The sequence below is a fragment of the Schistocerca gregaria genome, chromosome 1, assembly GCF_023897955.1.
Source record: "Schistocerca gregaria isolate iqSchGreg1 chromosome 1, iqSchGreg1.2, whole genome shotgun sequence".
In the NCBI taxonomy this organism is placed as follows: domain Eukaryota; kingdom Metazoa; phylum Arthropoda; class Insecta; order Orthoptera; family Acrididae; genus Schistocerca; species Schistocerca gregaria.
The window spans coordinates 160,194,512-160,206,912 of NC_064920.1; the positions used below are offsets into that span (position 1 = coordinate 160,194,512).

At 37.8% G+C, this 12,401-nt stretch overlaps 1 protein-coding gene across 3 annotated transcripts in view; it reads left to right on the forward strand.

Moving 5' to 3' along the window:
* The window catches only part of LOC126335421 (baculoviral IAP repeat-containing protein 6-like), a 311,044-nt gene that overhangs the window by 144,708 nt on the left and 153,935 nt on the right, over positions 1-12,401 (forward strand). For all 3 annotated transcript variants that reach the window (XM_049998701.1, XM_049998709.1, XM_049998717.1), the window contains 2 exons: positions 1,591-1,921; positions 11,894-12,387. In XM_049998701.1, the coding sequence (XP_049854658.1) occupies positions 1,591-1,921; positions 11,894-12,387 (825 nt within the window). The remainder of the gene's footprint in view (positions 1-1,590; positions 1,922-11,893; positions 12,388-12,401) is intronic.

Sequence of the window (12,401 nt, forward strand, 5' to 3'; positions counted from 1 at the left end):
TTGGCAATGTGGGTCAAGCAAGCGAGATCTTGTTGACAAAATTGCTTTCTATTTGCTTGTTTGGCTTACTTTTTACTGCTCTACTGCACTGTTGGCAGTGCTGTCATCAGGCATAATTAAATAGTTTTGGTAAATAATAAAAATGCAATAAATCATTACTAGGATCATTCAATACAATGCCCACTGTAAAGTACTAATATGAGTAAAATATCAGTATTCTTTCCATGTCCCTAAGATGGTCCATCCTATAGTATCATTGAGGATAGACAAAGATGAGAAAAATCCCCTCGTTCTCACATCCTGGAGTCTTCCTAATTAACATTAGTAACTTAACCCACTTTCTTCCCTTAGCAAGGAACTTTTAGTTTTAAAATGCTAGGATAGTTTCTTGTACTTTTACATGTGTGAATTGGCAGTACCAAGAATTTTTTTTTTTCCTTAACACTTTTGCTGCTGCTGCTGCTGACGTGCAGTCTACAGTCTGTGCTAATATGCCTTTTCTTTTGACTATACTGCTCGCCAATTGTTGGTGCTTGTTCTGAGAGATTACATTCCAGCCAATATTTACTTTCCATCCCATTCAGAGAAAACAATTAGCTGGAGAACTTTGATTTTTGCACATCTTACAGTCTGATAACTTTGCTCAAAAAGGACAGAATTTCTTTTCATTACATGCCATTGTAACTGTGCTGCATCAAATTAAGTAAAACATTGTGCAAAATTTTAAAGATTTTGTAGAGGTAAAAATGTAGTGCATAAACTTAGTGTATGCTTGATTTTAGCTCATGTATTAGAGTAAGTGAAATGTAGGTAAGATATCAAAATTACTTGAAACTTGTTTAGTTACCGAGGTATGGAAGTTCATCAGTGAGAGGTTAGCTGCTCAGGACATATACAGGTGTCTATAAACCTGCAGGGAAAACCAAATGGTGCATGTATATGCATCCTCAGCACGTGGAGAGTGGTGTAGCGTGATATGTGTACATGCCCAAAGCAGCGAAAGAGTTGGCGTTAACTACACACTAGTGATTCCCTTTCTTATTTTAAACTACTCTCACTTTATGGATAGGGTGTAAATAGTTTAAGGGTGATACCTCCCTTCATCAGATTCATCCTTTTGTTAGTTGAATAAAGCAACTTTTTTCTGAATGCTTCCTTTAAATCAAGACATCATTTGACGGTTTTATATGCGAATTAAAATTGAAAATCTGTTGCCTCACACTAAGCTATATATTATGTCCCAACGAATTGACTGTGTGGCTATAGAGTACTTATTTGACCACAAAATGATCAAATTTACATTATGGATCATTTTGTCTGTATAACTGATCTAAACTTGCAGTGCCAAAGTAATACTAGATGTTATTGAAAAATGTTCTGTTGTGGGAAACAGTTTGATTGTGATTGTTGTAATACAAGAGAATCAAATTTGGAATCAGGTGCTGAGAGGCAGATACATAAATGTGGTTATAACTTCTGTACTTGTGAACTTTGTCATCCAGAGATGAAACTCTCACATTTAGGAATTTTTACATGTATTTATAGTATTTTCTTGTATATTATCAGAAAAATGGATAATTTCTGTTTCAGGTAATAGCTCGGATTGTGGCTGTTGCACGACCCGCAATATCATTATCAGAATTAGTCACTCAAGAACAGTTATTACATCTTATACATCTTGCTGTGTGGAATGACCAGCACAAAGCCTCATGGGGTGGTCCATGGGCATCCCATGCTATTAGCTGCTTGCTTCAGGACATACTTGAAGGAACACGTTTATTTCGTGAAACTGATCCTGAGCTGGTAATATCTGATCACGAAGCTACTCCTCCTCCATCTCATCCAGAAGCTGCTAGCAGCAGCACGTCTCAGCAGGAGGATGCGTTTACTGCAGATGACAGCTCTGAAAGTGGAAATGCTGGTGGGTATATATAAAAATCTTCTTTTATTGTATTTGAACCCTTCTTTGTCTCTTTTGTGCTTTCATATAGAACAGTAAATTTGTATACCATCTGAAATCGAGGCAGAATTAACTGATATGTAGCATACTATTGTTTTTGCAAGTGTCAACACTTAATTGGAGGTAAAAACTTAATTCCATTTAAACAGTATTTGTGGTTTATGATTTATACTTAGAATAATGTAAACGCTTTATCTTTGTTACAGTTAATAGTATTCTCAGTATTAATTTTAGTGCTCCATCAGTCCTCACAGTTAAACCATCTATCATTTTCTCAAAAGACTACACCAGTCATATTTTTCAAGATTAATGACAACTTACTTCTTATTTGAAGATGAAACACTGCAATAAGTTAACAGGACGCCATGCTTTTGCACCGTTACAGGGGAAGGTTATAGGCACCTTAGAGCCAAACTTCTGTGTTGCATTGGGAGACAGTTACATTGTTTCAAAAAAGTGCCTCTTAATTGTGTTGCGTGGTGTAGTTTAGATGAGGTATTCAGGGATGTAATTCTCATTCTGTGCACTCCTAACACTTACAGTTACTGTATTACAGGAGACTTAGGTGAAGATAGCAAGGACGGTAGTCGGTAGACTTATTCTCCCTTTGCTGTGATCTTGTCTCCAGTTATAGGGCTTTAGCAGTTGCACATCTGCCACTTTCATTCATTTGCATTTGTGGAGAAAGGATCTTCCAGATGCTCTTTAAGATTCCGTAATTTTTGCTGCAGTGTTTCTGATATGTTGGGAGTGTTATTAAATAGTTCATATCATTTGATGTGGATTTATATTCGTGGCTTCTTTTGGGCACCAGCTTTTTGTCTTAAATATAAATAGGCGTAACCTCACAAATTATAAATCTTTAGATATCAGAGAATGTATGCAAAAGATGACTGGTTTTGGAATTTGTATATGAATCATTGCGTATGAGAGTAACAAAGTGACTTTACCTTTTTTTCACAAAGAAAATGATTGTATGAAAAATAGAGCAATGACAAAGAATGTTAGGTCACTAGAACAACAAAACGAGATAGCTATACTTTGAAATTAGTCCAATGTCATTTTTGTGAAGTTATTTTAAGTAAATATGTGGTATGAAAACAAACCTTTAGTTACATCAATTATTAGATATGTGACTCAGAATTATTAGATATACCAGATATGTAGCTTTCTTATCATACACTGCCTGAGGAAAAAGGGAAACTCCCAGAAGACATAACTGTATCACAGTGTAACTTCATAATATTACACACCTTCGGCTGGTATATAAATGATTAGAATTGCAATTCTCTGCATCTTGTAGAATGGTCACCAGAATGCATTAGTGTTGCCTGTGTTCAGTGTTATCAGACCTGCTAGGATATATAAGTGGCATTAACAGGGGTCAGATGTTGAGCAATCACTATGAAGGACACAGAGGTGCCCCATACTTGTGAAACAGCGTTATGAGCGTCTCACAGAGTTTGAACGGTGTCTCGTAGTCAGTCTCCTCTGAGAATTGTGCAATACCCATATTTTTTGAGTTATTTCGATGTGGCAGTGGACTGATGTTGGACTGCGTGGAATGTGAGGGATGCACCTTGCCAAGACTCTCGCCAAGTATGTCTGACCAGGAGGGAGGATTACCATATTGTGCTCCAAGCACAGTTTAGTTCGTTCATATCTGCACGTGCTATATGAGAAAGTAATTGACTCCCTGCAACATTCTACGACATACCGCACCATTGGTTGGAGAAGGGCAGCAGCTGGCCTAGGTGAGAACCATCCCGTGGGTAGGCTGCCGTTAACATCACTACACAGATGGCTGCATTTGGAGTAGTGCTGTGGCTGGGAGGTGTGGAGTGTTGATGAATGGCACCACTTTGTATTCAGTGATTAATCACAGTTCTGCACTACTCCAGACAGCCATTGTTGGCAAGTATAACAGCACCCTGGGTAGAGGTACCATGCCCGATATTCATGAGAAGCACAGTGATGTTACTTCTGGTGTTTTGAATTGGGGAGCCTTTGGGTGTGACTTCAGGTTATGGTTGACAGTGATCGGGGGATCGCTGACTGCAAAGGGATACATCGTGGAAGTAAATTCTGCACCCTCACGTGTTGCCTTTCATGCAACAGTATCATGATGCCATTTTTCATCAGGACAATGCTTGTCCATTATTGGCATGTGCATCTATGAAATGTCTGCATAATGGTGAGGTTACTCCTATGGCAGCATTACTCCAGACATGTCCCCAATGGAGCGTGTGTGGGACTAGGTCTGATGTAAACTCTGCTGCAGTGTTAGTATTCACGATATCAAGGACACAGTTACGATGGTTGTGGGCTAACATGCCTCAGGAAAGCCCTTCTCAACCGAATCAGTGCGTGCTTCCAGACCAGAGGGAGGACATAATTATACTGACAAGTGGACTCATGCTGCCATGTTCTTTGTAATATTCTCTCAGCCCATGCAGTTTCATTCTGTTTCCTCCTACCCTTCTGAGTGCTTCATTGCTTGTCAGGCAGTGTATTTAATAATTTCATTCATTAACATGAAGTGGTAATAAATAAATAAAAATAAACTAATGGCAGTATGGCAAAGTGTTGGAGGGAAGAAAATAACGATTAAAACACATTTTGATAGAAAGATGTGGGGAAAAAAACAGTTACTGTTGTTTGGGTGAGACCTATGCTCTGTTAATCACATTTCAGTGATTGTTATGTTGTTTAGTTTCATTCTTCAGACAGGTCATTCTGCTCCATCTATAAGGACCTCTACAGGCCATTGCAAATTCACTCCATGCCCCTCCCCCCCTTTCCACCAACCCTCCCCTGCCCCCCCAACCACCACCACCACCATTATGTGTTTATATTAATTATTGTTTTTCTAATTAAACTTGATTACTGTTATTTTTCCCTTTTAGTTTTTGTGTCTGTGAAGGGGCTTCAGGTCTTCCCTTTTTACCGATTTTGAATCCTGAATAGAGCTTTTAACATTGATGTGTGGGTTTGCTATCTAAGAGTTGTTCTGCCTTTGTCTTCAGGAGAAAATTGCTTTCATAATTGGGACTAGTAGGGACATGGCGACCCCATCGCCCAGTGGGAAACCATTGCAATCAGCCACCCGAGTATTGGTGGGAAAACCATACTTTAGTGGGTTAGGAGGAAATGCCAACCCAAAACCCTGAACATCTAGGGTTGTGCCCCTGCGGTTAACAGCCTTAGTTGTAAATCGGAGCTTTCTCCACCCAAGGTTAACGACCTTCGAAAGTCAACCATGGAAAGGTCTTTTAGGAAAAAATTTCCACCGCCCTGTCCAAGATTGCAGGGGAAGGCTACTTTGGATTCGGTGGGTAGCCACCTAGAAGGCGTCAATGAGTCGGAGCATTGGCAATCGCCCATTCTTATGCCAGTTCATAAGAACAGGATCAAACAAGATCAGATCAACTACATTGCAACTCATAATATTAATTCTCTACTTAAAGTAGGAAAACTAAAGAATTTGATGGATGAACTAAATAAACAGAAAATTTTAGTAGCAGGACTCCAGGAAATGAGAAATACTACAGAAGAACCATTCGAATCACAAGGCTACAGTATTTACAATGGGAAACCTGGAATAAGGGTTATGAAAGAATGTCCCTAATTTGGAACTGGGTTTATAGTCAATGTGAAAATAATAGGTATGATTATCAATTTTCATGCCATCTTCCCTAGAATTGCACCTTTGGGTTTAAAAACATCCAACAAAATTTATACCATCAGTAATGCCATTGCCGCTGCTAATGAAAAGAATTTTCTAACACAGACTAGGAGAGAAGTGGAAAAGTTTTGGAATCTCTTTGACCAAACAATAAACCAAGTAAATATTAACAATGTTAAGATCCTATTAGGCGACTTCAGTGCCCAACTTGGAAGAGAAAAGAAGTACCGGGATATCATTGGGAAATGGGCTCCGCTTAAACAAACAAATAAGAATGGCCAAAGACTTGTTGAACTCTGTAGAGAACACAAACTGACCTCAAAGTTCACATACCTCAAAAGGAGGCCAAACAAGCGTAAAACTTGGAAACATCATGATTGGAGAAAAGGAGAATGGCAGCTGGATCATGTATTTATGGACAAATTCTTCCACAGAGAAATCTATGATGTTAAAATATTACGATGGGTAGATACAGGTTCAGACCATTGCATTGTCAAATTCAAAATTAAGTTTACACCACTAAAAAAGAAACCAAAATGCAATAAACGAAAGAGAAACTTCGATCCCCACCAGTTAATTAGAAATGATAAATATAGAGAAGTCACACAAAACTGACAGATAATTTAGAAGAACTGGTTCAGATCCTCAGGCAACAAGCAGAAAATTTAGCCCTATTGGACCCACATAAAGGCCATGTCTGGTGGAACTCAGAGTGTGATAAAATTCGTAAGGAAAGACATAATGCATAGTTAAAATTTAAAACACACAAAACAGGAGAAAATGCAACCAACCTCAAAAATATCAGGAAAAAGTTCACACAAATTATCAGGAAAACCAAGAGACAATAACAGAAAGATCTAATTGACTCAGTAGGAGAAAATTATCATAAAACCAATTCCAGAGACTTTTACAAAATGTTTGGAAGACAATTACAAAAATTTGCCCCTTCCACGTTAATACCGGAAAGGGAAGATGGAAAAATGGCACATAATGACAAGGAAAATGCCAAAATCGTGGCAAAAGCATTTAGTAAACTTTTGAGTTGTGAAGAACCCCAGGAACTTTTAGCAATTAATACACACATACCCATCAAGACTCCAACTGATCTCATAAATCCTCCAACAATCCAAGAGATGGAAACGTCACTCAGAGAGATGAAAAATTATGAGGCATGCGGAAAAGACCAAGTTTTTGCAGAAATATGGAAATATGCCAGTGATACAGTTCGAACTTCCTCACACATGGCCCTAACAAAAATCTGGATAACAGAAAAGTTTCCGGAACATGAGACCACAGCCATAATCTACCCACTCCACAAAAAAGTAGATAAAAGCAACCCAGATAATTACAGAGGTATCTCTGTCATAGACTGCACATAAGATTCTCTCCAGAATGAAGAATTAAGTGAATACCAAGGAGGCTTTAGACCTCGGAGAACCTGCGCAGAACAGATCATCACTTTGAAATTAGCCGTTGCATATTACAAGAAACAAAATAAATCTCTTGTACTAACCTTTGTGGACTTTTTAAAAAAGCGTATGACTGTATCCGTAGACATTCAGTGTTAAAAATCTTAAGCAGTTTCGGGCTCCATACAAAATTAATCAGATTGATAGAACTAACCTTAACCAACACTGTATCAAAAGTCAAGTTCAGGGGGGAACACTCTGAGCCATTCATCATAAAAACACGTTTAAGACAAGGAGATTGCTTGGCACCCCTGGTATTCAACTGTGCTTTAGAATACATATTGAGGGTAATGGTACAAGATTAACAGAAAGAACATCCAAATTCGAAGACCCAAAGACAACATAAGTTTAAACTATCTAGGATTTGCTAATTACCCTCCTCTCTTGTCCAGCAGTATTCAGAAAACCAAACAATAAGTTATCTCACTATAGGAGATAGCACAGAAAATTGGTCTTGGAATATCCTTTGAAAAAACAGTCATCATGTTAAATGACCCACAACTCATAAACAAAATTGCCATAGGAAACCAAGAAATGAAAACTGTAAATAAATTTAAGTATCTGGGAGAAATCATAACACACAACCTCAATGAAAAGCCAACGTGGCATAACAGAATAAACAAATTGAGTCGAGCACAATATATCACCAAGAACGCGTACAACAAAAAGAGCCTGTTTTATAACAACAAAATTAAAACACTACAGAACAGCCATTCAGCCAGAAATAACATACTCAAGTGAAACTGTCTTCAAAACAACTAACACTGCACAAATAGACAAAATATTCAAAATAGATAGAAGCATCATCAGAACATGCATCAGCAAATCATACCAGAAAGATGGACGCTGGAGAGTAGCTACAAATGAAACAGTCTACAAGGAAATAGAACCGGTAATGAAGACAATCAGGAAGAAATGCATTTCATTTTTCGGACGTCTAATCAGAACACCAGAGAACAGGATCGTCAGGAGAATAATGGAAAAATTGCAGAATAGTAAGTGCAGCATAAGTGGATTACAGAAATCAAGGAAGAGATGGATAAGCTACGAAGACCTAAGAAACAAAACTGACAAAATCAGGAACCTCACAGACTAACAAACCAGACTGAAAACGAGACTCAACAAACAGACAATAGGAATGGTGATTTCTGATGATGAAAATATGAGATCTGAGAGAATGAAGTAGTACTGGGCTGACAGGTAACTGAAAAAAATCTTTGTATAAAGTTGGCTAGAGTGGTCCAATGGAGGCCATAAAATGTAAATAAATAAAGTAATTGGGGCTAGTTGCTTACATATTAGCTTGTCTTACATTTTTGTCCGGGGAGAGATTCTTTTTCAGTCCTCATACCGTAACTGCAGTTACTTCTAAATCACTTCACTTTAGGATCTCGAACGTAAGATTTTACTCCTTGTCCTGTTTTGTAAAGTCTGAATTGATATATTTAAATTTTCCTTTTACTCATTTAAAATTAGAAAAATTATCTTATGATTTGTTTTTCATCTCAGAATCTCACAGTTTGCCTCTAATATTTGACAGCATTCACAATCCCATCTTTATTAATGAAGATGTTCTTGCAATCAGATCAGGAATATCTATATTTTCTCCTTCATGTGTTACTTGCTGTCATTCTAGATTAAATTTGCATTTTTAAACACAAGTACAAAATTTTGTTCAATTTTCCATGTAGTTGGTGACCTGGCAGTAGTTCTTTCTTCGGCAGAGTGAAAGAATTTTTATTCTTGCCTCTTTGTTTTTGTAGTGTTTTAGCTTCTTAGTTTACTTGAGGAAGTGTTGTCTTTGTTAAGGAAGGAGTGCCTCAGTTGATTGATGACTAAAAGGAGACTGCCTTATGTCTGCCATTAAAATTTGATCGCATAACTGTTCTGTGTAGTCCCAACTGTCATTGAACTAAAAATTGACGTGTTCAGTGAAGGTATTTATAGCTACTAATGACATATTATTCATCTTAGTCACAAAGAAATAAGGTGAATATAAATACTTGAAATAGTGTGAGTAGGAGGTCAATTTCATCACACACACACACACACACACACACACACACACACACACACACACACACACACATCATGGTTTATCCCATTTTTACTCATGTTGTTGTAAGCAGTAAATTATTATTTCATGTTATGTTTATTAAGGTTTGTACAAAATAAATCACTCTACCATGAAAGTATAGCAGTGCAATGTTAGATGGAAGTAACTATTCTCACCATAATTTTTCTGTGCATCATTCAATGAAATTTCTTATTTTGGAAAGCCCAGCAGTTGCCTATAAAACCACTGTCAGTATTTTCATTTTGTGCCACTGTTACTACTTGAAAAGAAAGGCTAGTTATTGTGAGTCATTTGGAGATAAAGTGTGTGCATTTCATAGTCAGGAAGTGAATTATTTATATTTTCATTCAATGATTATGGCTTGTTCTGTGGAAGACCATTGCACATGTCACAGGTTTGGCAGTGGCATGACCTCAATGTATCTGTTCTGTGAAAGCACTTAACACCGATTTCCGTTCATGGGGTACTGCAGCCATGCACATTAAGATGCTCTCATTAGGTGGCAATGTTCTGTAGGTCTTTCAGCTCTTTCTGGGTGATGAGTTAATATCTCAGATGAAGAGATTAATAGTTCGATGCAGTTCTGGTTCAGAACAGTGGCAGCCAAGAAGTGAGGAATGTAATTTTTTTGTCACCTATAATTTCATAAGGCATAGTGAAGCTACCTGAATAGCAAATATATTGGTCATACAATGATATCTCAGATGAACCATACTCAACAGTGAATGCATTTTAAAAGGAGGTCAGTATTGAACAAGAGTCGTTCCAGTGTGCAACTGAGCTTTACAAAATCAGTTTGAATACATTGTGGAACAACCGGGAAATCTGGGAACCTTTTCTTCCAGGAGGAAACCAGGAAAAAGTGTGAATTTTTTTGAATTCTGAATATTTTTCACTGTTTTAATATTTGATTATAGTTTTGTAAGCTTGACTGGTAAGAACTGATACTCTAACAAATAATTGTACTTTGGGCCTCTACTGCAGACTAATACTGCAGCAATAAAAGGTAAACAAGAGAAAAACATCAAAATAAAATTTAAGCTGCAAGGAAAGTGCGCCATTTACATTAACAAAACAAAAAGCACACACAAGCATTTTCCGACAGCAAATTGTGTCAAAGCTTTAGGATGAATACCTTGCAATACTTTATAACAATAAACTTTTTTCGGTGAATGCGGCATCACAGCTTTTTACATTTTTAACAGGTCACAGAAAAAATGTTGTGAATGGTGGTTCAGAAATGTTACTTTCAAGGTAAATTTTCTTTTATTCAAGGTGAATTGTAATGTGTGGGAGAATGTACAGTGAATTTCTTTTAATCACAGAGCATTTGATTCTCATTCGAAACGTAACACTTTCAGGACCAACCACTTAGAAAAATTTTGGACCCATAAGACTGGACATTTATGTCATTATTTAAAATTTTAGTGGCACATTTCTGTTTGATATATCTTAAAGGATAACACACACAAAAAGTCCAATATTCTACATGAAAGCTTAGCTTTCCTTGTACCTATACAATATGTATATTAATTTAAACCGTAACTTCTCCTATTTTTATGTTTGTCCTACTTAACAGTGATGTTGCTACTGGCTGACTACATCACGTGTCGTATGCTCTGATTATCTGCTGTCGGCGGCTGGGTAGGTCACATGATGTGAGCTATGATTTGCTGAGACAGATGCGCATCACAGCCTCGATTTCAATGCTTCGGAAATTATCATGTTGTGTTTGGTGGAAGTCGTATTTATACTTTCATAATACTGAAATATGCAGTGTACATGTTGCGACCCATCAAAGATTTTTCCAAAATGTGCTGTTTTTTTTCCTGGGTTTCAGTTCCTATAGTGCTGAAAAGTTCTATGCCAGAGTATAAAACCTTCACCATTCAAAGGATTGACTAATTTTATAGTTTCAAGGGAAAGTGTACTGTTACTTAACATGGAAGAAAGTGTATTTTGACCAGGAAATGAAATGTGTTTTTTTTTCCACTGGGAAAATAGGTATTTTCACCTGGGAAAATGTGTATTTTTAACTGGGAAATCCAGGAATTTTTTTTGTTTGTCCATATGTATGCGCTGAAAATGCTCGAAAGGTAGTCGAGTACATCTTTCAGAATAATTTGGACCTAATAACAACTGATTTGAAATGATTGTGAGTATGAAAAAAAAGACAAAAACTGAATCTTTTGGCAGCTGTTCTATGTGCTACAGTATAGCATCATCCAACTGTGGACAGTCTTTTGCTTGCATAAGTAGCAGCTCTTTAATTTGGACTGTATGGTTTGGTGGAGCACCTCTTCATTGCAGCAAATTTTCCTTGCTGTGGATTAGATATCACCTTTTCCATTTCTCTTTACTCACTTTGTTGTAGAACACAGAAATCGAACACAATACAGTAATAGAAACAGCTGTTGGGTGCTCCAGTTCGGTAGTTCCTAGTGTTTGCTAGCAAATGTTACCGCAATCAGTAACAGGTGAATACTTCTTGACATCATCTTACTTGTGCAGATTTTCTCTGCTAGTGGTAGCAAATGAAGGGTCTTGTTATGTAGAAACTGTAATTATACAGTTCATTCCAAAATACCAAATATTTCTTTTCAGTCATGGTAAACAATTTATATAACTGTGTTTACAAATTACAATAACTTTTTGGGTTATCGTGCTTGTTTTTCTCTAACATAGTCATTGTTTACGCCCAGGGCCCTCAACTTCCAAGGGTACTGGAAACTGTTTCCAACTTCCATCACTACTGGAATCGGATGACAGTGAATTGGATGAGTTCCTCGATGACATTTTGGAGCGTGGAAGGAGTCTCGCAAAACGCACTAGTACTGCTGTTGCGAATCGTGCAGCTTCAGCAACTGGTATTACTGGGACAGTGGCTTCTTCATCATTGTCTGTGGCTATGGATGCTCGACTGGAACTCGGTGTGGGAACTTGTGCAGAAGTTGCCCTGCGTAGGCTGGCTGCTCAGGGTGCCCACAACTTGGCACTCAGTGTCACTGCTCCAGTTATTGCTCCTCCAGAATCGGCTCGCCAACCGTACAACTCTGCCACTGCGAGTAATCTGTACGCGCACGGGCTGTTACCGTGGCAGCAGGCTGCGACTCCTGACGAAGATCACGGGCTTCCTGGCAGCTTAGCAATGCTTTCCCGTTGTTTCGACACTGTCTTTTCGGAGCTCCATACACAGGTATGCTTTTGCTC